This window comes from Cladophialophora immunda (genome assembly GCF_000835495.1).
Source record: "Cladophialophora immunda strain CBS 83496 unplaced genomic scaffold supercont1.3, whole genome shotgun sequence".
Lineage (NCBI taxonomy): Eukaryota > Fungi > Ascomycota > Eurotiomycetes > Chaetothyriales > Herpotrichiellaceae > Cladophialophora > Cladophialophora immunda.
The window spans coordinates 5,197,577-5,225,436 of NW_015622543.1; the positions used below are offsets into that span (position 1 = coordinate 5,197,577).

The 27,860-nt window shown below is 54.5% G+C and overlaps 9 protein-coding genes across 10 annotated transcripts; 6 read left to right on the plus strand and 3 right to left on the minus strand.

The window, feature by feature from the left end:
- Nucleotides 1-13: 13 nt before the first annotated feature.
- Nucleotides 14-2,966, plus strand: PV07_06166. 2 transcript variants are annotated; one of them, XM_016393120.1, is made up of 3 exons: nucleotides 14-463; nucleotides 707-1,993; nucleotides 2,136-2,966. In XM_016393120.1, the coding sequence occupies exons 1-3, from the start codon at nucleotides 418-420 to the stop codon at nucleotides 2,516-2,518; spliced, it is 1,716 nt and encodes a 571-aa protein (XP_016250639.1). In that variant the 5' UTR covers nucleotides 14-417; the 3' UTR covers nucleotides 2,519-2,966. The 2 variants fall into 2 exon arrangements, with proteins under 2 accessions (XP_016250639.1, XP_016250638.1); XM_016393119.1 differs by having other exon boundaries at nucleotides 14-426.
- Nucleotides 2,967-4,486: 1,520 nt separating this feature from the next.
- Nucleotides 4,487-6,093, plus strand: PV07_06167 (phosphoribosylglycinamide formyltransferase). Its single transcript, XM_016393121.1, has one exon. The coding sequence runs from the start codon at nucleotides 4,772-4,774 to the stop codon at nucleotides 5,525-5,527; it is 756 nt and encodes a 251-aa protein (XP_016250640.1). The 5' UTR covers nucleotides 4,487-4,771; the 3' UTR covers nucleotides 5,528-6,093.
- Nucleotides 6,094-6,323: 230 nt separating this feature from the next.
- PV07_06168 (uncharacterized protein) lies at nucleotides 6,324-9,238 on the minus strand. Its single transcript, XM_016393122.1, has 2 exons — nucleotides 8,038-9,238; nucleotides 6,324-7,979 (listed from the first exon to the last, which is right to left on the minus strand). Exons 1-2 carry the CDS (start codon nucleotides 8,847-8,849, stop codon nucleotides 6,851-6,853), a joined length of 1,941 nt encoding a protein of 646 aa, XP_016250641.1. The 5' UTR covers nucleotides 8,850-9,238; the 3' UTR covers nucleotides 6,324-6,850.
- A 331-nt stretch (nucleotides 9,239-9,569) lies between these two features.
- On the minus strand, nucleotides 9,570-11,719 carry PV07_06169 (uncharacterized protein). The gene is made up of 2 exons (XM_016393123.1): nucleotides 11,638-11,719; nucleotides 9,570-11,575 (listed from the first exon to the last, which is right to left on the minus strand). Exons 1-2 carry the CDS (start codon nucleotides 11,687-11,689, stop codon nucleotides 9,807-9,809), a joined length of 1,821 nt encoding a protein of 606 aa, XP_016250642.1. The 5' UTR covers nucleotides 11,690-11,719; the 3' UTR covers nucleotides 9,570-9,806.
- A 382-nt stretch (nucleotides 11,720-12,101) lies between these two features.
- PV07_06170 (uncharacterized protein) lies at nucleotides 12,102-14,275 on the plus strand. Its single transcript, XM_016393124.1, has 2 exons — nucleotides 12,102-12,908; nucleotides 12,961-14,275. Exons 1-2 carry the CDS (start codon nucleotides 12,380-12,382, stop codon nucleotides 14,043-14,045), a joined length of 1,614 nt encoding a protein of 537 aa, XP_016250643.1. The 5' UTR covers nucleotides 12,102-12,379; the 3' UTR covers nucleotides 14,046-14,275.
- Nucleotides 14,276-14,394: 119 nt separating this feature from the next.
- On the plus strand, nucleotides 14,395-17,050 carry PV07_06171 (uncharacterized protein). The gene has a single exon (XM_016393125.1). It carries the CDS (start codon nucleotides 14,800-14,802, stop codon nucleotides 16,807-16,809), a length of 2,010 nt encoding a protein of 669 aa, XP_016250644.1. The 5' UTR covers nucleotides 14,395-14,799; the 3' UTR covers nucleotides 16,810-17,050.
- A 31-nt stretch (nucleotides 17,051-17,081) lies between these two features.
- PV07_06172 (uncharacterized protein) lies at nucleotides 17,082-19,384 on the plus strand. The gene is made up of 2 exons (XM_016393126.1): nucleotides 17,082-18,424; nucleotides 18,486-19,384. The coding sequence occupies exon 1, from the start codon at nucleotides 17,302-17,304 to the stop codon at nucleotides 18,397-18,399; it is 1,098 nt and encodes a 365-aa protein (XP_016250645.1). The 5' UTR covers nucleotides 17,082-17,301; the 3' UTR covers nucleotides 18,400-18,424; nucleotides 18,486-19,384.
- Nucleotides 19,236-24,777, minus strand: PV07_06173 (uncharacterized protein). The gene has a single exon (XM_016393127.1). The coding sequence runs from the start codon at nucleotides 24,025-24,027 to the stop codon at nucleotides 19,654-19,656; it is 4,374 nt and encodes a 1,457-aa protein (XP_016250646.1). The 5' UTR covers nucleotides 24,028-24,777; the 3' UTR covers nucleotides 19,236-19,653.
- Nucleotides 24,778-25,307: 530 nt separating this feature from the next.
- Nucleotides 25,308-27,643, plus strand: PV07_06174 (uncharacterized protein; the record flags this gene model as incomplete). Its single annotated transcript, XM_016393128.1, has 6 exons — nucleotides 25,308-25,421; nucleotides 25,486-25,592; nucleotides 25,656-25,735; nucleotides 25,791-26,428; nucleotides 26,578-27,296; nucleotides 27,388-27,643. 6 exons carry the CDS (start codon nucleotides 25,308-25,310, stop codon nucleotides 27,641-27,643), a joined length of 1,914 nt encoding a protein of 637 aa, XP_016250647.1.
- Between the last annotated feature and the right edge of the window lie 217 nt (nucleotides 27,644-27,860).

The following is a 27,860-nucleotide window of genomic DNA, read 5'->3' on the forward strand; positions in this document are numbered from 1 at the left end:
TTTACCCCAGATCCAGGCAAGCTCGCGAGAGGCTTCGTGCTGGACGATATACATTCTGGAAGATCTCTTGGTCTTTTCTATCAACACACCCCCAAGATACTGCGGTTGTCTGCGCTTCTCCTCGAGCACACTCAACTCTTCTCGCAGAGAACTCTCCCCTCTTCGTTTACCACTGGTGTCCAACAAGACAACGTTGCACGGCAGAGCAGCTCCGGCACAAATTATTCAGCATCACATCCGGCCTGCTCTAGAGATCAAGACGTATACTTTCGATTCTGAAAAAATATCACTGCCGCTTCCTGAATCGACCAGGAGGTCACAGAACCATGCCTATCAAGTCGGACTTCCCGGACGTCGACCTTCAGGTCACAGACATCTGGTCGTTTTTGTTCAACAGAAAAGATCGGGAATTTCCTGATGATCATGGTGAGCTTTGTCGTTGTTTTTACTTCTTTTGATTCTGGTGAGCTTGTCCTCTTAAGACCCAAGGAGCTGGAAGAGATTGGAGATCTTTCCCCAGCGTCTTGAGCAGGATGGATGAAGTCTGGGTATGAAAAGAGGTCGCCATGCAAATTCGAAAGCCCTCGCTATTGGGGAGAGCATAATAATGTGAACATGGGACGCTGTTGATGGACATCCCCTTCTACCAACGGCTACCAACCATACCAGAACAAGCCCATACTGACCTGTGAATCCCTCTGATCAGTCATATTCCAATCCGCCGACTCCCTCGCCCGAAAATACACCTTTTCGTCGCTGCGGCAATCCAGCATCGACTTCGGCAAGGGTCTCAAAGCCAACTTCAACTTCCGCAAAGCCGACGTCCTAGGCCTCTTCGTCCCCAATGACATTGATGTCCCGCCTGTCGTCCTGGGGACACTCTGGGCCGGCGGTGTCGTCTCGCCCGCAAACCCAGGCTACACAGTCGCCGAACTGGCCTACCAACTAAAGGACTCTGGCGCGAAAGTCCTGTGCACACACCTATCCGCCCTCGACACGGCACGCAAGGCGGCCCGCGAAGTCGGCATCCCAGAGACTCATATCATCCTGCTCGGCGAGCAGCACGATTCGTCGCGGAAATTCAAGCACTGGACGCTCGTCCGTAACCTGGAGGGGACGGCGCGGTATCGAACGCCCAAGCTGGATCCGAAGTCCGACCTCGCCTTCTTGGTCTACTCGTCCGGCACCACTGGCCGACCCAAGGGCGTCAGGCTGACACATTTCAACATGACGAGCAACGTGGAACAAATCCACCGGGCCGAGGGGTGGGTGACCTGGAACGGGTCCAAGACGCCTCCCGGCAGCGACATCCCGCTGCCGCCCAACGGGCAGGGCGACAAGATCCTGGCGTGCCTACCCTTCTTCCACATCTACGGGCTCAACTGCCTGGTGCTCAGCCCCATCTACAGCGGGGTGCACACGCTGGTCATGGCGCGGTTCGAGCTGGAGAAGTGGTGCGCGCTGGTGCAGAACCACAAAGTCACCTTTAGCTACATCGTGCCGCCCATTGTGCTGCTCCTGTGCAAGAGTCCGGTGGTGGAGAAGTACGACCTGAGCTCGCTGCGCATGACGAACTCGGGCGCCGCGCCACTCACGCGTGAGCTCGTCGAGAGCCTGTACAAGCGCAAGGGCGTGCGCGTCAAGCAGGGCTACGGCCTGAGCGAGACCTCGCCCACCATCTTCGTCCAGCGCTGGGAGGACTGGTGGTCCGCCGTGGGAACCACAGGCGTCATGGTCCCTAACCTCGAGGCCAAGTTCTGCGCCGTCCCGGGCTCCGGCGAGGAGTCGGATGGCTCCAAGGAGCTGCCCCGAGGCAAGGTCGGCGAGCTGTACGTCCGGGGTCCCAATGTCTTTGGTGGGTATCACAACAACCCCAACGCCACCGCCGAGTGTCTCGAGGATGGCTGGTTCCGCACCGGCGACGTGGGCTTCTTGGACGACAAGGGCAACTTGACCATCACGGACCGGGTCAAGGAGCTGATCAAATACAAGGGTAAGTGCTATGTTTCCCTTTTTTCCCCCTCACCCCCCTTGTTTCCTCTTCTGTCGTTTTATCACGGGAAGAAATCCCACCTCCTATCTAAACAAAGACATATGACCCAAAGACTGACTTACCTTTCTCTCTAACTGCGCAGGCTTCCAAGTCCCCCCCGCCGAATTAGAGGGGTACCTCGCCTCGCACCCCCTGATCGACGACGTGGCCGTAGTGGGCGTCGAGTCGCAGGAACTCGGCACCGAAGTGCCGCGCGCGTACATCGTGCCCAAGAACCGGGGGCTCGTCTCTGGTGGTGCTGCGGGACAAGAGCAAGAGCAGCACAAGCACGCCGCCGAGATCGTGCAGTGGATGAACGCCAAGGTGGCCAACCACAAGAAACTGCGCGGCGGGGTCAAGTTCGTCGACGCCGTGCCCAAGAGCGTCAGCGGCAAGATCCTCCGCCGCGTCCTCAAGGAGCAGGCCAAGAAGGAGTTCCGCGACGAGGAGGACCGGAAGCTGGGCAAGGCGAGGCCCAAGCTGTGATTCTGTGGGTGCGTGGTACACGATGGGAGCGGAGTTTCAGGGCGTGGCATGGCGTGGCATTGCATGGAATGGACTGGGACAGAACGGTGGTGAAATGCCACAGAGAGAATGCATTGGTGTTCGAGCCAGACAGACCGACAGGAGGTGATGGAGGCGGCCGTCGGGGTTTCATGTATTGATAGGGCTTTCCCGGCAGGGGACGTGCCATTAAAACGATTGTTTGCGACCGCCCTTGTATTCTTTCTGGAGTTTTGCTCATCACAGGGCTGGAGCCGGAGAGTGACATACGCACATGGGGAGGGAATTTTCGGGTGATTGATCAATTTCTTCCCCCTTTCCACTGGTATAGCATACGACGGCGAACCTACTTCGAGAGTCCATCCACTTTGTTTGATCGATGGCCCCAATTTAACGTGGGTGACGCTCGGCAGAGCCAGGATGAAAGCTCCTACAGTAGCTCATATGTGAGAAGCATTGGATCCCTGGTGGGAACCAACTGGAACGTCCAGCGCCCAAGGGACAAACAAATCCTAGTTCAGGGATAGAGGGAACAAACACTGTGAATGTTTTCGGATGTGTCTTGCAGGTGTCTCGGTTCCAGGCTGAGTCCGTACCCTTTGTAGGCACAAATATCGGCAATGTAGAGGATGCTGTCATTGGTGGTGGCTCTTCTCTGCCCATCCCTGCGTCCCGCAGGTAGGACGTACTGTACGAGTAGAAGGAGGATGATCCCCCCCAGTCTTGTTTCCCTGTCAATCATAAACTTTCAGTCTTGCTCTCCCGCCCACTCGGCAACCAGAGTAATGATCTGCACTAGCTCGGGGAAGACACTCCACGTATACTCTCAGAGGCCGTTGTATCGAACGGAGATCTGCTGATAGCAGGTCAACGTCTCTCCTTTTTCCGGTTCTTATTCTTGGATTGTCGAGTGGATGATCGCCAACAGAACTACATCTTGCTCCTGTCAGTCCGCTCCTACCCTTTCAATAGCTCGTATAAAGCAGATGGGAATCGAGCAGTGAAAGGTAGGTAGGGGGGCCTGATGGCAGCATCGGCTGTTTGGACCCGAAGAACCAAGGTCCATGGGGCTGACGTTCTCCCTGAGAATACCGTGTAGTTCGTGATAGATTGGCGATCGGCCGTGATCACTTTGGCAGATCGAAGTGTTCGTCCCCGGAGGAAGCCAATGGGCGTCGACGAGTGAGCAGCCAGCGAGGCGAAGCACACGGCTAAGCATGACGCTTCCTGCGCTAGAGACACATTTGTGTATTCAGCTGGCCCTCCAACAAATGCCGATCTTACCGACATCGTTCTGGCAGTTGTGGAGGGGCTCCTCCCGGGATTTGTTCTCTTGCATCCGCGCCCAAAGATGTTTGCTGCGTGGGCTGGCAAACCCGGAGGAAGATCTTCTCAGACAGCAGGACGGGAGATCCAAGCCCGATGGTGGAAATCGGTCTGTCGATCAGACTGAGGGATAGTAGGGAGGGGGCCTGCCGCTTCCCGCAAAGGTTCGTTCCAACACAAAGTGTAGGTCTGCTCGCACTGCTTTCCCTTTGCTCTTGGCCGATGGGACTTTTCCCGCGAGAGGAGTGGTTCACAGAGGAGGTTTCGTCGCTTCGAGATCGGAGAAACACAATGACACACTGCGCGCGCAGAGGCATGCAGCAGCGCCAGTGGTGTGACGGTGAGGAGGGGAACTTGCAGACACAAGTCGCAGGTAGCTTGAGGGCGGAGGGCTCGGTGGCTGACTCCGGCAGGTCCTAGGCCCTGATGGACCGCATAGGCGCATGCCACGTCCCCCGAGATTTCGATCCCCGTCGCTTGTTTGGGGGCTACGCAACCTTACGACACCCCCTGGGTGGCTCCGTGGATGGCCCCTAAGGCCTGCCAGGCACGCCAATGCAGGTCCTTAGTGGTTGGGACGCGGCTAGTTGCTTTTTCCCTGGGCTGCTCCCGCAGTCAAACTGAAGTTACCAAGCCCCTCCACCACTAACGACCGGGTTGTCGCATTTTCAAACCCATTCCTGGCTCGAGTCCCTCTGTCGCAAGTTCAAATGTCGCGGCTCCGTCCTTCCTGTGCTCTTCTATCCTCCTGCTCACCTGGAGAGGGATCGCTCTGAGATGGGAATCAGCTGAATCTTGGCCTCAGCAACTCTTGGCTCTCTTTTCACCGAGCTGTTGAGCTTCTATCGCTTGCTACCTTATCTCCCTCGCGTCGAACTTCCGAGACTTCACTTCTGGCCATTGTTCAAAATGGCCTCGAGATCGATATCCACCGACAAGTCCCGAACCTACAGCACTTCGACATCGTTTAGCCTGACCGTCCTCATCTCTGGCTCAGGGACCAATCTACAAGCCCTGATCAACGCCTGCGGCCAAGATCCTCTTGGTCCTCCTACCAGATCCAAACCAGCTTCCCGACAGTTTCTTCCAAATGCCGAAATATCACATGTGATATGCAACCGTCGTGAAGCGAAGGGCATTGCTCGTGCTCAAGACGCTCACATCCCGGTGACATATCACAACCTGCTGTCGTACAAGAAGAAATTCCCAGACACCGAGGCCGGGGTCACAGCTGCCCGGAATCAGTACGACACGGATCTGGCCCAGAAGATCCTCACGCATATTCCTTGCCCGGACCTGGTAGTCTGTGCAGGCTTCATGCATATCCTGTCGCCAGTGTTCATCAACGCCCTGGCCTCGGCGAATGTGCCCATCATCAACCTCCATCCCGCGTTGCCGGGCCAGTTTGACGGGGCAAACGCCATCGGGCGTGCCTACGAGGCCTTTCAAAGGGGGGAAATTTCTGGTACGGGAGTCATGGTCCACTATGTGACCGCCGAAGTGGACCGGGGCGCCCCCGTCCTGGTGAGGGAGATCGAGATAAAAGCCGGAGAGCCGCAAAGTGAGCTGGAGGAGAGGATACATCAAACGGAATGGAAGCTTATTGTCGACGCCACGGGCAAGGTGCTGGAAGACCTGGAGGCGAAACGGAGGCAGGAGAGTTAACAATGTTCGCCTCGGGTGGGTTGAGATGCGAACTGTTGATGGATGTTGCAGACAAAGCAGTGCGAGAGAGAGAGCGCTGTGGCAGCAGAGGGTGGCAGGTAACAGTCAGTTCTTCGGGACAAGCAAGGTGTTTGGGAGGCTTCTTCTTTGGACAAACAAGTCACCACCTGGAGTCGAGGTCTGGACTTTCTGAAGCGACGTTGGCCTCCTCCCGTCTCCGACTTCGCCCACTGCCGACAAAACTGGCCTTGTCCACGATCGGTCGGCGGGCGGACGACAGCAATCGGACCAAATAACACTCGCGTTTCAGAGTCGGATCACGACATGTATGTGACTTGACGCAAGGAAATTCAAATCAAAAGTTGGAACGGACGGGATTTCAGATGACGAGATGGTGAAAATGCCCTCTTAGATTGTTCTCTACCAGGCAAAAGATCAGAGAGATTGTGTTGAATCAACAACGTATCATGTAACTCATGTCGGTTGTTTCTCCTTCTCCTTCTCCTTCTCCTTGAAGTCCCAGGCCCGAATGCCGGTGCGCGAGGTGAATCGACAATGACTCCTCCTTTAGAGATCTCCATCGTTTGAGCGCCATGTACCTACACTGTAACCCACTTGACAACCACTATTACTACGACAATATGACCCTGCAGACAGCTACAGTACCGACAGTACCGACAGAACCTACCCTGTACTCGGTACAGTCCCCTCTCCCAAGCCCATACGCAAGTACCCAATCTCGAAAGGTGACAATTCTCTCCTTTCCCTTCCTGGCACATAAGTATATGAATGACCGAGTCGATAGGTGGGTTTGAATGCCATTACATTATCAGAAAGCCGTCGGCGATGGAGTAATTAACCAACCCCTCCGAAACATCGAGGTAGAAGAAGTGCCCAGTGGCCGACAACAATATATATCCACCACGACCGTCACCACGACCACGCGCAAAGACGTAGCTGACCTTCCTTTTTGGGGGATAGCAAGAAAGGAAAAAGGGTATCGCAATATAGCATCGCATCGCATCGCATCGCAAACAGTAGCCAGCAGCCAGCAAACCGTTTGACAAGATTACGCCAGGAGCTCAGAGTCCTGGTTCAAGAACACGGCCTGCCCTGCGTTCATCCTAGCCACACCGAGCCATGAGATACTCTCTGACAGACCAGACAGACCCGACCCGACCCATTCCTTCGCTTGCTCGCTCACTCAAAGAACCTCCAAAGCAGAAAATAAACACAAGCACAGAAACATGTTGCCCCCTCCCTGGAACCCGACAAAACTCTTGTTATGGTTGTTGGTGGTGTGTCGTTGCTGCTTCTTATTACTCACTTCTCCGCTCCAGCTGCGGCCGGTTCATTCGGAGGCACATCCTTCTCTTTACCCTTTTCTGCATCAATTGCACCATCTGTCCGGGTTTCAAAATTGCCGTTGATTTTCTCCTGCGTCTCGCGTTCAACAGGCATCGCTAGCCTCTGCTCCACGTCGTCGTCACCATGATGCTCATCCCGGCCACCGTCCATAAACTTGTGCATCTCCCTCTTATATCTGCTCTCGTGGATTTGACCGTCGCCTCCCGCAGCGGCTCGAGTGGCTAGATCTTCCTCATCGCTCGAGCTCAGACTGCTCAAACTCATATTCTGCAGGTACATGACCTGTTTGCCGCCGCGGGATTGCTTCTTCTTTTCCCGCTGTTCCGATTTCAGCTTCTGCTGCAGCTCCGCGTCGGCCTGGCAGTCGAGGGTTCGAACCTTGAGGCCGGGGAAGTTTTCAGAGAGGTAGCTGTGAAGGATGGGGAGTTTGGCCGCGTTGGGTCGATACGTGCCCGAGTCATTGTCAATGATGAGTTCGTAGTGCCAGGGCTCCCTGCCCTCCGAGGTGGCCGTGCCGTTTGTCAGAGGCCGTGCGTCATTCCCGTGGCTGGAGCTCCCGCCGCCGCTGCTGCTAGTGCCGATGTTGTCCCTTTCCTCACCCGGCGGAGTCGCGGGAGGGTGCGTGTCTTCGTTTGGATGGACGCTGTCATCGTTCCTGTGTGCCTTTGCGTGTCTGATTCTGCGGATGAAAAACTCGCCACTGAATGCGATGTAGATGCTCACATCACTATGCATGGTGTGTTTGCTCAGTAAATCAATCCCAAATTCCTTTCCGGTTTCCGTGAAGCGTAGTTGGCCATCCAGGGTCAAGACGTATGTGAAGATGCGACCCCCTTCGTCATAGTGTACCATGTCGAGAAACAGTTCGGTCATCTCGGGGCAGGGCTCTTGAAAGACACCATACTTGGTGGTTTTGTCGTAGTTGTAGATTCGAGCGTGTTGATGGTGCAAAGCTCGGTTGAGCAGGCGGCCACGGATAGTATGGGCAGTAAACATGCCGGACACAAAGGGCCTGAATTCGACATATCGATGATAGAGATCTGCCGGGACAGGTCCACGCAACTGCATCTGCACGGATTGGAAACTGGACGAGTGGTTAGTAGTGGGTGGCTATTTGCAAGCCAGTCGACGCGAAGACGTACTTATATTTCTGAACCTCCTTTCCATCTTTGCCTTGTTCAGTATCCTTGGTTCCCGCTATCCGCCCGATCAAAGGCGAGTAATGTCGACTCCAGGGCAAAGGACCGATTGTATATATGCGACCTCCGTCCTCTGCATCTGTCCTGCCGAGATTCTCCACGCTGACAATGAGGCTTCCGTTCATTTTGACTTTTCGCGAGACCAAGGCGGCGCATCCGCGGAAGGTGTATGCTCTTTTGCTCCCCATGCGCTTCTTCAATTGGAACTTTTGGTGTGAGAATCCCTTCCAGTTCTCGTCGACGTGGGGAACATCAATGTGGACATTTCCCAGTCGATCATCGTAATCCGACGGATCTTCGTCATACAATCTGCACTTCAGATGGAACCCGCTAGCTGGGACATTGCCAACAATCCACTCGGTCTCCCATTCTGGGTCTGTGTTGCGATGGATGGTGGGCGTCCTCAGCTTGAGATCGGGATCTTGTTTGTGCCTTTTGGGCAACTCTGTGCGGAGCACCGCTAGCACATAGGGATCTGAGGAGAGGGTGCCAAAGTCGGAAAATGGTAGATTCTCGGCCCTGTGGAATGTAATCTTGACGGTATATCCTGGTGGTGCCTTCGGTAGAGGCGTGTCATCGAACCCGCCGGCAGGGCCTTTCTTCTCTTTCTTCTCGGAGGATTCGGTTCCAGTGGCTCCGCGATATTTCCCCTCCAACTTCTCTGACTTATCGACCAGCTTAGGTCCTAGTTTGTCTGCTTGGGAAAGTACTCCATCTTTGCGCAGGGCGGGTGTGTTGGGGTCGCTTTCGGCCATTGAGGACGCGGAGGGGTGTTGTCGGGGTTGTCTGTGTCAACGTATGCTGATTATTGTATGTGACCAAAGTCGACGCTCGCGCGCATACCTGGGAGGGAATGAGTACGATTAGATATACTTGAACAGTCAGGTAGAATCGTGGTGAGAGAATGGGCGCAGCTCTGGAGCCAGCAATTGCGGAGGATAGTTCAGGAATCTTGGATGCGGCGAAGGAAGATTTGAGGGCGCATGGATCAGCTCAGCATGGGGTGATGGTCGTGAAGCCCCCACCACGCGCTGTTAGGGTCGTTCTGGGAGGATGATGGGTGATGATGGGAGGAAGGGAGGATGGGATGATGAGCGATGGCGCACGCTGACGCAGGCCTCCTCCAATGGATTGTTTGGGGCTGCGGACTGCGATGCAACACAGGCTGGCTATGGGCTCCTGGTTCCTCCGGAGACCCTTAGGTGGGAGGATGGCACTAATTGGCACCTCTAAGTAACCCCCAGGCACACCCCTCGGGCACACCCCCCAGGCACCCAACTGGACGTCGAGCAAAAAACATGGCCACCAGCCCAGAAGCTTAAGCAAAAGCTTGGCCACCCAGCCGACGATCAACTTCCCGACTCTGCCTCGTATGCAGGGAAATGATCCGGGTTGAAGGGGACGCGCAATCGAGTGCATTCACTGACATCATTTTCAAGCTGTATAACGCCATGGGAAAACATCAAGGTTTGTTCCCTTCGCTCGCATAACGAATGAGGAGAAGTTCGAGATACGATTAGCTGGGTAGGTCTTCATTTCCTTTACTCCAGACAGCTCCAAGCCCGCCCCAATTCCAAGAGGCCGGCGTCGCCAGTCGAGTACGAGTAAGCAGCCTAGAACAAAATCCAAGACAAAGGCTCCTTCGCTTCATGCAAAAATCCATTCCTGTGCTATGCAAAATCCAAACAGAGAAGTTGATTACTTCCCAATTCTTATTCTTCAAGTAGCCTTAACAACAGATCAGACCCCGGCCCCGTCAGGCTATCTCGCATCTCCTTTTCAGACACGGCGCTTACCACCTGTTTATCATCCGCCGCTCGCCCACTGCGAGACGGTGTATTTGTGGGTGTCAGCAGCCCAGACGTTCGCCCAGACGCCTCTTGCACCAAACCCAAGGTTTCGAGGCTAGCAACAACGTCTCGAAACTCGGTGTTTTTAAGCGGCTGCAACAGTCCGTCATCCCGCTTACACAACTGAGCATATTTTTCAAACAAATTCTTTATCGTCGGTAGTCTGGATCCTGATTTGGACGGTGTGGTGTAAGGATCGCGGCGGTATCGGCGGGTTTCGGACGCCACCAATGAGCACAGAACAGCTTTTTGCTGCAGATTCAAGCCGCTCAGGCGAGAAAGTGTGCCGTTGTTGAAAATGGTCGCGGCGATCTTGGCCACGTGTGAAATAGACACTCGAGGCGCCGTCTCCCAGGTAAGATGATTGAGGACCGAGCGGTGGTCTATCCTGACAGCAGATGGGACATCTTGACCGGAGGACACATTTGATATTTCTTGGAGCGGTTGCTTCGTTGGAGTCACGCTCTGCTCTTGACTCAACTTCAAGAGCGTTTCTTGCTCAGCCTGGTCGAGGGCGCGGCGAACTAGACTAAAAGCTTTTCGTAGATCCCCCGTCTGGGAAGATATCTTTTTGCCCGCCAACTGTATCGCCGCCGGATGCATGAGAGGGATGAAGTCAGCACAGGTCGTGGGTCCATTGGCTATGAGGGAGCGTAGCTTGTCCGAGATGATGGCAGAGATCTGCTGGGCCGAACATGGAAGGAATGGTAGCAATTGGGGCTTGACATTCCTCAGCTTCAGACGAGGCAGGAAGCGATCAGTCAGGTCCAGAGCATTGGCAATTCCGATCAAGATGAGGGTGGAGGAGGGATGCATGGCCCATTCAAAGATGCTGTACAACACCTCGCAGTCCCCTCCGAGAAGCGTGTCGATCTCATCAAGCAAAACGAGACGCATTTCGGGATTGACTCTCTTTGTCGTGAACAATTTCGCCAGGGCAGCTTTGGATGATTTTGAGCTGCCCTTGCCAGGACAAAACTCTTCGATCAGACGCGCGAGGACGTCGCCGGAAGACTTCAGAGACACGCAATTGATCGTGGTGGCCGTGACGGGAGCCGCCTGGAATTCTTGCATGATCTCCTGGACCAAGGCACTCTTGCCGGTGCCGGGTGGTCCACTAACATATGTGCAGCCTCCAATTCGAGTCTCGATAGCATTGGAAATAAAGTTGGTCAATTGGCGCCGTTCAGCCTCGCGACCAATGATCTTTCCATTGCTGGCTTGAGTGAATAACTGTCGAGCACGCGAGTATACATTTTGTGATCTCGCTGGTGTGGATGAACGCGACGACTGAGGGGTGAGAAGTCTGCCAGCAAGTCGTACACGGTGCTTGGGTGTGCTGGGGGCAGATACAGCAAGGACATCCTTGAAGCGGGCAGTGGTGGGAGTCGACAGAATCGATGGCGGTAGATTTTCGTCTGTGGGAAGGTTGGAATCTCCAATGAGTTTGGTTGTGGTCGTTTGGTTCTGTACAGGACTGTCTTGTACAGTATCGTTCTTTCGTCCGTTACGAGCTCCAACACGACGTGTATTCTGTTTCCCCAACACATTGTTCTCTGTTGCATCTTGATATATCTCGGGTGCAGAGCGTCGCGTTCGTCTCTTTGGGATGGGAAGTGTATCTGAGCCATCTGCCGACGCATCCTGTTAGCAGCTTTCACCAAAGTCCAGAAGCAGGATCATTGAGACGGACCTTGTTCATCCAGAACTCGTCGAGAACGCTTTCCCAGCACTGTAGCAGCCATTTGAGGTGGTCGTCGCTGCTTTTGATGGGTTGGAGTTGGAGAAGGTTGAAGCTGTGGAAGGCGCGAGGGACACGACTCAAGAAGTGGCAGTCGCGAGTCATGCATCCCAGCCGCACCGCGAGCGACCAGTCGCGCCTGCCAAGATTCGACGCGACCGCGTTTCGAGGGGGAAGGAGCGTACCACCACTAGCTCGAGCGCAGCACAGACACGTGACTACCATCCATCTCTTGCTTGTCGCGCAGTTTTATGCTCTATGGTCCGCCCTATTCATTCTTCTGACGTTCATGTCATTTGAAATCCCCCGCCAGGCGCTGACATTCCTTGGCAGGTTTGTCTCCCTCCCCGTGCACATGGGGTTGTTCACCTGGTCTCGGGCTGTGACGCCGGCCCTTTTCGTCATAACGCCGCCGCCTTGTGCGCTGTGCCTCGTCTTGCGCCTGCCTCGCCTCATAACAAACCCCCCCATCACCACTAACTGCGGTGACTGCCAGTCTACTGTTTGACACATGGCATCTTCTACCTCTTCCTGCTATTTGCTTCTCCATTGTTTCCTGCAATAATCCGACTTTGATCCTCTTCATGATTACCATCATCCCCTAAAGGCTCTTGCAGGGGTCGTCTAAACTTCATCCCACCAACCCAAACCATCAAGCCATTCGCCTCCCGAGCACTGTCCCTTCTCCTTCACTATGGATGAAGCCATCGCCACTGTCGTCTCCGTCTGTGGGACAACCCCAGAACTGGCCTCGCAATATGTACAGCTTGCGGACGGAGATCCCAATCAAGCAGTCCAGCTATTCTTCGAAAATGGCGGTGCCGACCTGGCAGGTAATTCCTCTCGCCCTCCTCCACCTCCACCACCTTCCTCCGATAACCGCATGCCTGGCGGACCGCTGAACCCCATCGACGCCGATGCCGAAGATAATATCTCCGACGACAATGATCCGGAAATTACTGGTTTTCGGAAGATTCCACACAGAGATACTTCTTCGGGAACTGCACGAGAGACAGATTACGAGGATGACGAGGCTATGGCACGGCGATTGCAGAATGAGATGTACGGTGAAGGCGCCATGGAGGATATCGTGCGGGCTCCCATTGCCCGACAGGCAGAGACTTTGGTGGGACCAGGATCAAACGTCACCCCCATGACCGCTAGTTCATATTCCTCGATCGTGGAAGAGCGCATGCGAGCCCTTGAAAGAAGGAGATTACAAGGTGGGTGCCCTTGGGTGCCTTTGGCCGCTGCTTGTGACTAATATTAGAGCAGCACGGGCGGGAATTTTCAATCAACAACAGCCGACTTCCATCTGGGACCAAGAAGTGATCAACGCGAGTCGCCCAGACGCTCTTGCAGAGTCCACTGGGGGAGCATCAGAGGCCTCTGCGAGGTCAAATCGGCTTGCCAGGCTCTTTCAACCCCCTTGGGATCTAATGTACAAGGGAAATTGGGAGGGCGCAAGAGATGAGGGTAAGGAACACAAGAAATGGTTACTGGTAGATATCCAGGACCCTTCAATCTTTGACTGCCAGGCCTTGAATCGCGATATTTGGAAGAACGAAGGTATTGTGGAAACGGTCAAGGAGAATTTCATCTTTCTGCAATACAACAGGGACGATCCGAGGGCTTCGCAATACATCCAATATTACTTTCCAAGCTACGAGGTGCAGAGTGAATACCCTCATGTCGCCATCGTCGATCCACGAACAGGGGAACAAATCAAACTCTGGTCGCGCAAGGTTCCCTCACCACCTGAATTTCTCATGCAACTGCACGAATTCCTGGATCGATACAGCCTCGACAACAACGCCCGAAATCCTGTAGCCAAGCGCAAGTCTGAGGCCAAAAAAGAGAAACCTGTTGATCAACTCACCGAAGAGGAGATGCTGGAACGGGCGCTGCAGGCTAGTCTGGCTACCCAAAATCAAGAGCACAGAACCCCGCCGGCAGAAGATCCTGACGATCTCACGCGAAGCGTTGGAGATGTCCGAGGCGCAGAAATGCCAGAAATTGCCAGTGCAATGGACATTGACCAGAACGGCGCAGAAGAAACAGCGGAGTCGACTGCATTTGCCCAAATCCCGTCCGACCGCCCTCACACAGAGCCACCCGCCGGACCAGGCGTGACGCGAGTACAAATTAGACACCCAGGCGGTCGCGTTGTTCGACGGTTTGCAGAACAAGATCCTGTGCAGCGGATCTATGAGTATCTCAAGGCGGAACCGCTTGAGGGCAAGGAAGGAACAGCATTTGACCTCGTGTCAATGGGCAAGAACCTCATGGATGTCCGACACGAGTCGATCGAAGGTGCAGGTCTGAAAAACGGAACGGTCATGGTGGAATACTTGGAGTAATGACGAGACTGGTGGACTCGGAAGCACTCGTAGACAGGCATTGCAAGGCGTTATCAATCTTGCTGCTACTTGATGATACCACCGACCGTGACCCTGGCATGGGTTTGGTGCATGGAGGTGCTTGGGAACGAGGCGGCTGAGCTTGTAATCTACAATCCGCAAGATGAAATGAGAAGACGGAACAGATCGTGAAAGTGTTTCCAAGATCCTTGTAACGTCCATCTTCAGTGGCTGTCGTAGTAAAATTCGTAATGTGACGAGGATAGCCAATGGGAGTTGGTATAGGGTCACCCAGAAAGGAAGGCCGTAAACAAGCTAGCCATCGAGTGTTTCATCTTCACCACCAGCACTGCTCACTCCATGCGAGTGACTGGGCAACACCTACATCCCTATGAATTGACATGAGTGACGATTTCACGAATTCTCATGACGAAGACAAACGACCCGTGACGGAGGGGAGGCGGACGCCGACAATAGCACCTGCCCAATGCGCACTGAGGAATTGACAGTGCATCTTCGCCCAAGACTCGAGACTGCGTCGGCATTTGGGGCGGGATCGCAGGTCTTTTGCGCTCGGCTCCAATCTTCGAATTGAAACGACTCTACGATCAATTGACCGCCCTCACACTCGCGCATTCCACTTTGACATTCCGCCCGCGATAGTAACACAGTCCACCGTCGAGATCTACGCGATTCCACAACACTCACCCGAGCGTCTCACGAAGTGTAGGCCTGGTCACAAGCAGAAGACAAAATGGACCCTGAGGAACTCTATACCAAGCAAAGCTGCATCGGAGGGGGAAGCTTTGGAAAAGTGTACAAAGGAGTGGACAAGCGCACAGGTCAAGCAGTGGCTATCAAGGTGATAGATGTGGAAAACGCCGAAGATGAAGTTGAAGACATCATACAAGAGATATCGATACTTTCGGAATTGCAGTCGCCATACGTGACCAAGTACCACGGCTCATATCTGAAAGGCTCGGACCTATGGATCATCATGGAGTTTTGCTCGGGCGGCAGTTGCTCAGACCTGATGAGACCAGGCCTGATCCACGAAGACTACATCTGCATCATCATTCGAGAACTGCTGATGGGCCTGGACTATTTGCATTCCGACAAGAAGTTGCACCGGGACATCAAGGCCGCCAACGTACTACTAGGCCAAAACGGACAGGTCAAACTCGCGGATTTTGGTGTATCAGGACAACTCTCAGCCACGATGACCAAGAAGAATACCTTTGTGGGTACTCCCTTCTGGATGGCACCTGAGGTCATCAAGCAATCTGGCTATGATCACAAAGCGGATATCTGGTCTCTCGGTATTACAGCCATCGAACTGGCTCAAGGGGAACCGCCCTACGCTGACATCCATCCTATGAAGGTTCTCTTTCTCATACCGAAAAATCCTCCACCGACTTTACATGGAAACTTCTCTCGGACATTCAAGGACTTTGTCGAGCTCTGTCTCCGCCGGGATCCAAGAGAACGACCCTCCGCTAAAGAGCTGCTGAAGCACCCGTTTGTCAAGAAAGCAAAGAAGACGACCTACTTGACTGAGCTCATTGAGCGGAATGAAAGATACATGGCAACTCGCGGCAACCGTGCATCCGACGATGAGGAAGAAGACGAAGAACCTGTAAGGGCAGCGACTCATCAACCGGAGGATGAGGATCTATGGGATTTCGGTACTGTCCGACCCGTCGGAGGCCGTGGGCCAGGACTTCGGCCGATGAACGACTCTGCCACCAACGCAAGAGCTTCTGCAGATCCTGCCGCCCCTGCGAAGAGCATATCAGATTGGGATGAGACGGTCAAAGTCCCTTCATCGCCTCAGAAATCGCCTGTCAAAGCTGCCTTTCCCACTCCTGCAAAGGTGCCACTACCCCCATCGCCCATGAAAGCGACAGCCTCAGCACCCCACGAGAATAGGGCTCCATCCGCGATTTCTGTCCCTTCTGCTCCCCCAAAAACGCCAGCTGCTCGAGTAGCGACTCAAAACCCACCTTTGCCCCCGCACAAAGAGAGTCCTGGGTCGAATGAATACAACAAAGCATTTCAGGCTCAACTGGCCAAAGATATGGGGTTCTTAAAGATTGACGCCGAGCATAGTCCAAAGTCACCGCCATCTCAAGGCCAGACTCCTCCAGGAAAGAAGCCCCAAATGATCATCCCTGAGATCCCGCCATTTAAGGGAAAGCCAGGACGTGGTGATCCAGTCCAGAAGTCTCAACAATCTACATCTTCCAGACCCGTCAGCCAACAGCCGCTTCCATCCTCCTCATCCATGCTCTCCAATCAACTGGCAATGGGCCCTGCATCGATTTCCAACCAGCAGCCATTGCCGCCGCTCACTACAAAGACCAACGTTTCTCAAACAACAAATAGCGCAAGCAGCACACCTGCACAGACACCGAAGCCAGACCCGAATCAGGAGCTCACCGCTCTCAATTCAGTCCTGATTCCGGCTCTTGAAGCAGCAATGCACCGTCGGACGTATATGTTGAAAGAGCTAGCCCGAACAAGCAAGTTGAGCTCCTCTGCGGCCACCGAACTGCACCAGCAGAGAGTACAAACGCACGAGAAGGTTCGCAAGCTTGCTGCTAAAGTGGCGGGTGTGTTCCATGAGATTCAGAAGTGCGACGAAGAATTCCCTGTTGGCATGGGAGGCGGAGTCACAGAGTTCCTGGAGGGTTTCTTGGAGGAAGTCCTGGTCCGGGTTGAGGCGGCTGATGAGCCGGAGCCCAGTCCCCCTAAAAAGGCATGAAATTGTGCAACATTACGAGATGAAATGTAATGGGTTGATTGGAGTATGTTTACAATGCGAGGCGAAAGCCCTGCTAGAAGCCTAGGCTGGGAGCGTTAGCATTCTAGATGGCAGAGCATTGAGCAATTGACATATTAGGCGTCATGTTGCAGCAGTGGTGGCGGTCGCGCCTCAGCCTTGCATGATTCGTTGTACACACGGCAGGGATGGCACCCGAGTCATGCCCGTTGATGATGACGACGATCCAAATATGAAACGGCGACCCGGCGTATGCGCGCCAACGACGTGATGGCGTATGCACGTCGTGTTCCAGGTGATGTCGCCAGCTGTACGAGCGCCAACATGGAAACCATCAGTCTTTGCTTGACTCGCTTGCCAGTTTCACCCAAGTGCTCATAAGATTCAAGATCCGCAGCTCAGGACTGCCTCCAATCCCCAAATCCACGCACATCCATAGACCCGCGGGTTGAAGCCCCCGACGCGACATTGAGAATGGCTACCAACACAACTCAAAGCAACCTCATCCGACTCGCCCCCCTCCGACTGGGCGAGCTCCCAGAACACCCAGCGCTCCCTTGCGCGGACAGCAGCCGCCCAAACCTCCTCCCCTTCCTGCTGACTCTACTAGACGATGGTGCCGATTTCCTTTCGCCGGCCAGCTTTTCCGCCAACTTTAAACACCACTCTGTCAAGTCCGCGCCTCCCAGTGAAGCCAAGGTCGAGGCGCTCACCTACTCCGTCGCAGCCAAAGAGTTGGAAGATATCGTTGATTGGGGCGCCTCTAAGAACACAACCGCCAACGCGAATCCAGCGCAACTAGGGCAGGACGCAGGACAGGGAGACACTTACACTAGGCCTGGGCGAAGTAAGCCGCCACCCAGGGTTCTAAGTGCTGGCGAACATTGGTGTGCTCGCAAATCAATCCACAAGGACATTTCCTCGAAAGACACTTCGTCGCCAGGAAACGCAAGTTGGAAGGAATTCATCTTCGGCCTGCGCGACAATCATTCCAAACACGAGGAGGATTTCACGCCCACTCTCTACGATGCGCATTGCGTATGTACGTGGAACGAGGAGGTTAAAGATCTTGAATCTCAGGAGAAGGTGCTGGGGAAATCGGGTCAGAAATATTCATGCGTGACAATAGCTGTCTACGAAATGTGTCACGCAACCCCACCACCGACAAGTCCCCGCTGTTTTCCAGTCCTCGTCGCCACAGCTAGCATCAGCGCAGATGAGTTCCTCGCCGTCACTGTTCCTGTTACCTTGGGCACAAGCGTACACGATGCCATTTATTCCTCTGGCCGCAACACCCGCGACGGCAAGACCTCGCAGCAACGGAAGTCCGTCGTGCTGGGCGTTTACACCGCTATAGAAATCGTCCGGCGGAAGAAGGGAGATGTCAATGTGGGTAAAAACTGGAATGAGGTGGAATGGATCATGGCAACTGCAAGTGATGCGAAGGGTAATCTGCCAATGTGGATGCAGAAGATGAGCTTGCCTGGTATGATATCCAAGGACGTGAGTTATTTTTTGAAATGGGTCAAGACCGTGCCAGACAGCGAGGTGGAAAGCGTCAAAGTCGTGTGAGAGCAGAGGGATCACAGCGATAAAGGCAAGCCAGAGAGAAGGGCAATGTTCACCGTATGAAGTGGTCCATTTCTGATATCAAGGAGGTCTACCACCCAATCCGTCGGGTGTACGAGGAAGCGACGGTGCGCCACTGTGGCCACCGCGTTTCTCACGTCAAAATAACAGTGCCGTTCTGAGCATCGACGCCTTCACCCGCCACAAACCACCATCACTTCTATCTTACAATCACCTCGGCAAGTTAAAACACGAGATACTAGATTGGGAAAAGCGACGCGAACAATGAGACAGGAGGCATTTCCAAACCTACTTGGCAGCCCTGATTACGGCACCGGAAAGGTCACGTCGGATGATGTCGGTGACGATGGCTGTGATTTGGATGAGAATCATTCATGTCGGGCTCCAAAGCATCAATCAGAGTACGACGTGCCATGCCCAAGCAGAGACAAAACCGCTTGGTGCACGCCTCACCGGGTGCTAACACTTCCTTCGGTACGCTTGAGAAATCTCGCGGATCCCCGATACAGACAAGGCTGCACTGAGGCCGGAGTCCTGGAGGGCGACATCGAAGCGATTACTGTATCCTGCACTATTGGATACCTCGGCCTCATCCACGCTTCGGGACATAATCTATTCCATATCCCCTTCCAGTGGTCGTTATGAGAGCATCACCTGGTGGCAACCTCTGAAGCAACCTCGGATGCTGTCTATCACCTTTTTGGGCACTATGTTGTGCTTGTCAGGGCCTGGTATAGGCAGCATCTGATGTTAAAAGAGCGAGGTATCTATGCGCTGGGGTAATCGAGAAGTATTGGATATCATTGTACATGTTCGATGGTATTCTGTATAGACCTCATAGGTTATTTGTTGGTCGTGAACCTGTCAACACTCCGTCTGGTGCAGGTTACCAAGTTCAAGGGGAAGTATTACAGTATTTGAGTATGGTATACCATGTCCAACGAGTTCCCTGACGCTGAGCCTTTCCTCCCCCAACTCCTCAGGAGTAAAGATGTCTATATTTCTATATCAGCGCCCTGGGATCTACATCCGATACTCGCCCAAGCATTGGCATTTGAAACTTCCAGCCCCAAAAAACGACTTTCTGAAACTACACCATTTTCCCATGGTGTTCTTCGATGTCCACAAAGATTATGATGCCCTCCTTCTAGCCACTTGTAGATACATCTTGACCGCGCAGTCGATTTACAACTCCTGGGATTCATTCACCACGGTGAAATACATTTGCATGGCTTCTTACTCGGCCTTCTTGGTCGCCTTCGTCCTCAGTTTCATCAAGGCGTACACTAGGGCGTAGCTGCTGATGACGAAAATCACGACAATCGCATTGTCTCGCCAACCGTAGTAGTAATCCTTCAGATTCACCGTCCAGAGGTAGTCGCTGCCCCTGGTATATTGGCACACCCGGCACTCGCGCGTGGCGTCCGGGTTTGTCAGATTCATCCTCGCGCCGGGGCTCTGGCCCTGCATGAAGTCGGCGAGGTACTCGCGGCAGGTCTGTCCCGCGGGGGTGTCGAAGAGGGCGAACTCGGACTCCCTGCAGACCACGGGCTTGTCGAAGAGGGGGAACACCAGCAGGCCGCCCATCAGGTACGTGAACGGGTTCAGCCAGTAGAGCCAGTACCGCCAGAAGGCCTGGATCTGGGCGTAGGGCACCATGACGCCGCAGAACGAGACCAAGGTGCCGATGAGGAGCGGGTTGGCCAGCGACGCGAACACGGCGTTGGGCGCGTACGCCGCCACGAACTGCCCGATGCCCGTGTACAGGAACTCGTACATGAGCATCACGAAGAAGTTGGCGCCGGCCTTGTTCGCGGCCGAGGGCAGGCCCGCGGTGTAGTAGTAGCAGACGTAGTACAGGACCGCGCAGATCACCAGGTACGGCACCTCGGAGACGATGAGGCCCGTCACAAAGGGCACCCAGTGGTACATCTTGCTCTTCTTCTCGCGCGTCTCGTAGATGTCGCGGCGCTCGATGAACAGGGGCTGCAGCTGCGCGATCACCCCGGGGGCGACGAACACAAAGTTGAACTGCACGAACAGCGTGAGCTGGAGGTCGGCGACGGAATCGCCAATCATCCAGAACGTGAAGCCGTTGAACAACGCCGACCCGATGTGCAGCGCGAATTTATTGTTGATGTAGTCGGTGTTGCGGTACAGCGAGACGTTCATGCGCTGCGTGACCAGCTTCGTCTGCTCCCACATGGGCGCGGCAAACTCGTGCCCGTCGTCGACGGTGTCCGCGACGGGCTTTGCGGCGGCGTCGGCGACCATGCGGTCGAGCTCCTCGCCCACCGCGGCGTGCTCCACGGATTCCAGCCACACCTGGTTCCAGTCTCGGCCCATGGACAGGGCCCCGGAGACGACGTTGATCATGTGCTCCGCCGGGTTCGCGTCCGCCGGGCACGGCGCGCCGTGGCGGCCAAAGTAGTCCTTGATGGTGGCGGCGTTGTCCCCGATCTCGCCAAAGTAGACCGTCTTGCCCCCGCGCGCGAGGAGCAGGAGGGTGTCGAACTGCGCGAACAGCTGCGCCGAGGGCTGGTGGATGGTGCACAGCACCGCCTGGCCCGCGGCGGCCAGCTTCTTGAGGAAGCGCAGCGTGTTGAAGGCCGCCTGGCCGTCCAGGCCCGAGGTGGGCTCGTCGAGGAAGATGAGGATGCGCGGCTTCGCCACCAGCTCGACCCCGATGGTCAGGCGCTTGCGCTGCTCGACCGACAGGCCCGCCCCGACCTTGCCGATCAGCGAGTGTTCCATGTCGCGCAGCTCGAGCAGGTCGATGACCGTGTCGACATAGCGCAGCTTCTCCTCGCGGGGGACGTCGCGGGGCTGGCGAAGCAGGGCCGAAAACTCTAGGGCCTCGCGCACGGTGGCGTACGCTTCGTGGACGTCGAGCTGCTCGCAGTAGCCCGCGGACCGCTGGAAGGAGACGGGCAGTTCTCGGCCGTCGACCAGGATGCTGCCGCGAATGGTGCCCTCGGTCTTGCGCTGGGCCAGGACGTCCATGAGCGTGGTCTTGCCCGCGCCCGAAGACCCCATCAGCGCACCCAGCGTCCCGGGCTTGATCCAGCCCTGCACGTTGTCCAGGAGTTGCAGGTCGCCAGACGGGGTCTTGACGGTGTAGGACAGGTTGCGCCACGTGAAGATCGACGTGTTTCTCATCAAACCGGCGGGTTCTTCCCTGCTTCCGGTCTCCTCGGTCTGTTTCTCACCAGGTGTCACAGAGCTGGCGCTGCTGGTGCTGGTGCTGGCGGCCCCCATCTCTTTCTCCTTGAGTTGAGATTCCTCGTCATTGGCGACGATGAGCTTGCCGTGCGCCTTGCGCTCTCTCGGCACAAGCAGCACCCCTCCTCCTGAAGAGGGCTTCCAGCGATTCGTGAACCATACTGTCAGGGCGGCAAAGAGAGCCCACCACGCCCAGACGATGCCGAGATTCCTCCACAGGTGCGAATGCGAGTATGATAGAGAGGACAAGTATTGGTCACCAGTAACGAAATTGGCTCCCGACTGAGCGCCACCGACACCAGTGCACGCGGCAAACCTTGTGTCAGCGTCGTAACCGGGCCCACTGGGGACCAAGTTGGTTCCAATACACGGGATATATCGATCGTGAAACTCGTTGGAGGCAAGGCTTTCAAAGGCATAGGCCAGCGGATTGATCCAGTATATCCAGACGAACCAAGGATGCATGTGCGGCTTGGGGATCTCGTACCCAATGTACGTGACGTACGCCGCCACAGCGAAACCCGAGACTTTCGAGGCGGCGTCGAAGGTGCTGAACGCCGCGCCGACAAGGCGGAAGAACGCGGTCATGCATATCGTTGCCGAATACACCACGATCCAGAAGGTGAAAAAAGCAGCCGCCGTGGCCTTGAGCGCGACCATCCAGTACAGAACCACGGAGAAGATGGTCACTTGGATAAAGAGGATGGGAAGGTCTGCGGTGATCTGAGCGATGCAGAATGCAGCCGGGTGATAGAAGGCGAACTGTTTGTGTTTGGCCAGCACAGGTCTGCCCGTGAAGGAGTCGGTGGTCTCGCTCATGGCGACGAGCGAGTTGTACAGCAGGGCAAAAAACAACGCACCCCCTTTGACAAAGAGTCCTGCAGAGTTGTCCGGGGCATTGTAGAATAGCGATCCAGCGACGAGGGCCTGGACCAGGCAGGAAATCTGCTTGATGGCGAAGGTGGCTTTGTCCCCCCACAGAATCTGATACTGGCGAACCACGCAGGCCAGTATTTGACTGTTGAGGGACGTGGTGAGCGGCGATTTCTTGAAAAGGCTTTTGGCCTTCTCCTGCTTCACGGCCTCTTGAAACTCGGTGGTGTTTTCTCTCGCGGTGGCTGAGGCGGGATACTCGTACTCCAATTCCATCCGCTTCTTAATGTCGGATTGATCGTATATCTCCCGGATCGTGGCACCTGTGCGAGGAAATTGCTGCTCGTATCCCGGTTTCACCACTCTTTCGGTGGGCACAGTGACACCCGTGAGGAAGTCTCCTATGTTGGCCGAATCATCACAGACAAACCCGAGGGACTCCATGAAAGGCCGGGCCGTTTCCCTTGGTCCATAGAAGATCTGCTTGCCTTCGTCCAGCACGAGAACCTTGTCGAAGAGATTGAAAATGCCATTGCCAGCTTGATAGAGCGTGACCACGGTAGAAAGCCCCAGTATATCCGTCATGGCTCTCATGGCCTTCGCCCACTCGAGGGCGGTGCTGGCGTCCAGTCCCCGGGTGCTGTTGTCCCAGCAGAAAACACTTCCGCGCGTGGCCATCGTTTCGATGATCGAAACCCGTTTTCGTTCGCCCCCGGATACACCGCGGACATATTCGTTGCCGACCTTGGTGTCGCGCGTGTGTTCGATGCTCATGGAGCGAAGAAGAAAATCCCGAAAGCTTTCCTGCCATTCTTTGGGACTGGGCACATCTCGAGGTCGATGAGCAGGGATCTTCATCCGCGTGGCGAAGTCCATCGTCTGCCCAACCGTCAAGGAGGGGAAATGAAGTTCTTCTTCCGTGTTCATGACAATCTGGCCTCGGTATTGGCTCGCACGTTTGTGGTCCATGGAGCCATAAAAGACCTCGCCCTTGATTTCTGCATAGCCGTGCCGAGCGTTGGCCAGGATGTTGAGCAGGGTCGTGCAGCCCGCGCCTGGACGGCCAAGAACGAGAAGCATTTCCCCAGGCTTGACGCAACCATGCGAGTTGTCGAGGATCGTCTTCCTGAGACCATTCGCTTTCCTCGCCCTGGCGTCGGCCATCTGAGCACGGATGTTGAACATCGACAAGACATTTTCGTGGACAACCGTGCCTGCGCCTTCACCGTAGACGGAAAGGTTTTTCCACGTGAGGCCGAGTTTTCGTTCTCCGAGGCCGCTGTCCTGGTCTTGTTCATGCCTTCTCTTGACTTCGCCGGCCATGTCCCAAGTGGGATCATATGGATCAGACTCGGTGTAGTCCTTGTCGACATCATAGGTCTCTCTGTCGGCCTCGTGCGTGGAATATGTCGACCGCCGTGTTAGCGTCTGCCACATTGACTCCTCACGATGGGCTGGTCCTCCAGCCACGGTGCTGACAGATCGCCTCGACTCGGAGGACCTTGTCTGCTCCATGTTGCGTCGGATTCCGTGGTAGTCTGGACGGCTGCAGGGAACATCGAGATGGCATATCTGGAGATTTTATATGGAAGAGAACAGAAGGTTAAAAATAAAAATGGCGCCGACGGAACTCTCCTATCGATATGCCACGCAAAATCGATCTAGCAGGCATTCCGACCGCAATTTTGTTGGACTGACATAAAGGGGACCCAGAAACACGCAATTAAAATAGGCACCAAGATGGCGGAGCACATATTGTACCTCAGGATTGGGCGTCGAAGTGTCTGGTGTCATGGTGCGGTATGAACATGGGCCCGATCCCCTATCCATCTATGAATGCGCTCGGAAGGCTCTGAATACTAGGAGCCGCTTTGTAATAAGCTCCAGCGGCCTTCTCGGGCACTATATAACTCTTGACGAGAGAGACGCACCTGATTAGCTCCAAATTGATCCATCTTGATTAGCATCCAGCTGGCAGCGGACAATCTTATCCTTTTGCCTTTTCGCACGGAATTGATGATCTTCCTTTACCTCCGTGAGCGACGCCAGAATCAAGCTCGACTGAAACATGGTGGATGGGCACATCAAACACAAATCTAATGTAGATAATCGTGCTCGGAGTTGTGCTTTGACAGCTTGTCACAAAGGTGGTGAAACGCAAGAAAGAGTCCGGTATTGTGCACTCCACACTGTCAAGGAGTGGTTGCTCAGATAATGAAGAGATCCAGCGATTGAATCGGCCCACTGTTGCAAGACACTTCGTCTTCGGATTGACGGCTGTGCTTTGCAAGGCTCTAGCCCTGGGGGATGTCCCATACGTGGCAATTCATAGATTCCCGATTGACGCCGGGCCCACATCGGGCGGCTGCAAAATATGCCGCTTATATAAGCGGCAACTCGGACAATTTGCTTCCGAACTCCGAATGGGGCTCGATTCATCCCGCCACCCAGAGCCAATCATGTTCACGGCTCTACAAGAACCCACACCTATTCGGTACCCAGTTAATCCGCAGCAGCAAAGGTTAATGTCGAGTGCTCAACATCATCTCGGACTTTCCAAGTTACATATGTAGAGAGTACGGGAAAAGAGCACTAATCAAAAGGCCGTCAGACCCTTGCGCCCGTACGTAGCAGCCGATATTCGACCCAGGTCTAGCTCTAGATGGAGCTTCACCTTCAGCATCTTGTCATTCACTCGGGGACCAGATTACCAGATGAGAACTCTCCATGTTAAACCATTCCTCGGTCTGCAGCGTCGATCTGCCATAAGTCAACACAAGATCTAAAGACCACTCATGCCTCGAAATCCGTCAACTCCGTTGTCCAATGCTTCTAACCCCACGCCTGGAAGTAGTGGCACGACAACCCCACGAACACGCCGCGCTTGTGATGCGTGCCGTCAAAGAAAGGTCCGCCAATCTTTGTTTTTAACGCCGGCCTGTCGTGCTATAGAGATTGGCTGACCCTTCAAAGATCAAATGCGATGGCGCTACTCCTCAATGCGACTGGTGCCGACACCATGGGGATATTTGTGCGTTCACCAGAACCCGTGGCTCGAGACGGAGGCGGACTCGGTCAAGGTTAGACGAATGACGTGAAAACATCTTTTATATGACCCTGTGCTTAAGTACCATTGACGACAGCAAGCTCGAGGAAACCAATCTCATCGAGCGTATGAACCGGATAGAATATATCCTCACAACCAATCTCAGAGAGCGGCATGGTACGTCCCACGCCCTTCGAGGAAGTGAACGATTAAATTCTGATGCTCAACCAAGAATTTCTTGAAGAGAGCGGACGCGGCTCTCCGGGCGCATTGCGTCCCGCTAAATCTGAGTCAGCGGATAGCAAATCTTTAAGCCCGGAGGTCCCCAACCCTAGACAGATATATATGGCTTCCTACAAACTCGGCGATGTCAACCTGTTCCATGGGGTACCATATCTATCTCGCAGTGGCCGAAGATGGATTGGCTTTCGAAATGACGAAGATGGTCTGGCGAATATCAATGACAAGGTACCCGGCCCTCTTTGGCACAATCAGCATCATCTGCCACGCTATGAACATCTCTCAGTTACCAAAATCAGAGATTTGCCTCCTCGTCAAGCTGTCCAATCTTCTCTGGAAGCTTATCAACGATCAGAGTTTTCGAATATCTTGCCGGTGATCGACCCCGTGCTATTTTCGGCGACCATTGAAGAAGCTTACGAGCATGGCCCTTCTGATTCTTATGAGGCACTGCCGCAGAAAGCATCCATCTTCGCATTCCTCGCTGTGGGGGGATTGCTCGGCGAGTCGGATGAGACCTTGTGCTCGCCTCAAGATATCGAAGGATGTGAGATTGCTTTTCAGCTGCTCTCTTCTGATCTTATGCGCGCAAAAGCTGGCAACGAGGTCGTAGATGCTCTCATGATGATAGTAAGTCCGCCCAAATCCACGTCTTTTTTGCATTCTCCTTTGAATTCCTTTCGCTACATAGGCATGTTTACAGCCATGCCTCCTCTCCTAAGGTAAGGTGGTTCAACGCCCACTTCATGAATGTTAACATGTCACGGTCTGGCTTCTAGGCGGTCTATCAATTCTGCTGTGGAAAAATTCATACCACTGATATCATCCTGTCACTCGCATCTCGGTTTTTGTTCATGCTGGGCGCACACCTATACCCCGGTCCCGAGCTTGACGGTCTCCCCGTCGAATCGCAAAGTCTAGAAGCTCGAACTGTCCTCCACCAACGCGACTTGTTCTGGATCTGCTATACCTTGGACCGGGAAATAACCTTCCGCACGGGGCGAGCCCCCGTGATTCATGACACTTCCTGTGACCTCACGTTCCCGGCTTCCTATCTGAAACAAATATCACCAGGATACAACGGGCCGTGGCGGCTACCGGGTGATCTGCGCCTGAGCACTATCAAGTCCAAAGCATATGAGAAGCTCTATTCACCACACTCTAGGCACAAATCCGATGCCGAACTACTCAAAGACATTCGCGAGCTCGATAGCTTATTAGAAAGTTGGAGATTGTCACACCCTGCCGAATCCCGGCCCACGCTGTCATTCTCGGACAAGAACAATCCCGCGAGTCTTCCCAGCCTCCTGATTCGATTGGAATACTATCACTGCGTAACCACGATACACCAAGCGAGCAGCCGCTGCAAGGATTGGACCAATGGTCACGATCTCGACGGTGGCCTGAGTTCAAGCATGGAACTGGCTTTGAAAAGTAGTCGCTGCCTGCTCTCCTGTTTACATTCCGCGGTTGCCATCTTACCGCCCAATCTCTTCTGGTATGTCCGGCTTGAATAGCTTTGACCATCCCAGATTTCAAAAATATGACAGATGTTGGCCGTGGGTTCACTAACCCCGTCTTCCTTGTAGGGTAATCCTGTTCTATCCGCTGTCAGCGGAACTGATCCTCGTCTGCCACATCCTCCTTAACCCTTCCGGTAAAACGGCCCTTTCAGATCTCACGCTCCTCAAACAATGCTTGTCCTTTGTCAAGCAGCGGTTTCCAAAACCCTTGACAGCCTCTGGAGTCCAGGCACGGCAACAGACACGCATCCACGAGGCAACGGAGGAGGTTGTACAGCTGGCCGAAACTGCAGTACGGCAGAGTCGGCAGCCGGATTCTTGAATGGTTGCTGCCCGAGAGGACTGAAAGATGCTATTCTTCTGAGATAGATTGGTCAAGGCGACGTCTTCTCCGCAATCGCAATGGGATCCTCGGCATCCGGAATGGGCGGTTGACTTTTACCAAGGCATCCATCTGCACTCGATTCGGACCTTGGACCCAACCCAACACGAACAACTTACAACTACCTAGGTCGCCCTCGCTAATACCTGATTGACTT

What these genes read in the sequence shown, in the direction of transcription:
- PV07_06168 (XM_016393122.1), bottom strand. Translation starts at nt 8,849, where the DNA reads ATGGCCGAAAGCGACCCCAACACACCCGCCCTGCGCAAAGATGGAGTA. An exon ending in AAGGAGGTTCAGAAATATAA is followed by an intron (nt 7,980 to 8,037) that starts GTACGTCTTCGC and finishes CCACTCGTCCAG; the next exon opens with TTTCCAATCCGTGCAGATGC.
- PV07_06170 (XM_016393124.1), top strand. Translation starts at nt 12,380, where the DNA reads ATGGATGAAGCCATCGCCACTGTCGTCTCCGTCTGTGGGACAACCCCA. An exon ending in TGAAAGAAGGAGATTACAAG is followed by an intron (nt 12,909 to 12,960) that starts GTGGGTGCCCTT and finishes ATATTAGAGCAG; the next exon opens with CACGGGCGGGAATTTTCAAT.
- PV07_06172 (XM_016393126.1), top strand. Translation starts at nt 17,302, where the DNA reads ATGGCTACCAACACAACTCAAAGCAACCTCATCCGACTCGCCCCCCTC.
- PV07_06171 (XM_016393125.1), top strand. Translation starts at nt 14,800, where the DNA reads ATGGACCCTGAGGAACTCTATACCAAGCAAAGCTGCATCGGAGGGGGA.
- PV07_06167 (XM_016393121.1), top strand. Translation starts at nt 4,772, where the DNA reads ATGGCCTCGAGATCGATATCCACCGACAAGTCCCGAACCTACAGCACT.
- PV07_06166 (XM_016393119.1), top strand. Translation starts at nt 327, where the DNA reads ATGCCTATCAAGTCGGACTTCCCGGACGTCGACCTTCAGGTCACAGAC. An exon ending in GGAATTTCCTGATGATCATG is followed by an intron (nt 427 to 706) that starts GTGAGCTTTGTC and finishes CCCTCTGATCAG; the next exon opens with TCATATTCCAATCCGCCGAC. An exon ending in GGAGCTGATCAAATACAAGG is followed by an intron (nt 1,994 to 2,135) that starts GTAAGTGCTATG and finishes CTAACTGCGCAG; the next exon opens with GCTTCCAAGTCCCCCCCGCC.
- PV07_06173 (XM_016393127.1), bottom strand. Translation starts at nt 24,027, where the DNA reads ATGGAGCAGACAAGGTCCTCCGAGTCGAGGCGATCTGTCAGCACCGTG.
- PV07_06169 (XM_016393123.1), bottom strand. Translation starts at nt 11,689, where the DNA reads ATGGCTGCTACAGTGCTGGGAAAGCGTTCTCGACGAGTTCTGGATGAA. An exon ending in ACGAGTTCTGGATGAACAAG is followed by an intron (nt 11,576 to 11,637) that starts GTCCGTCTCAAT and finishes ATGCGTCGGCAG; the next exon opens with ATGGCTCAGATACACTTCCC.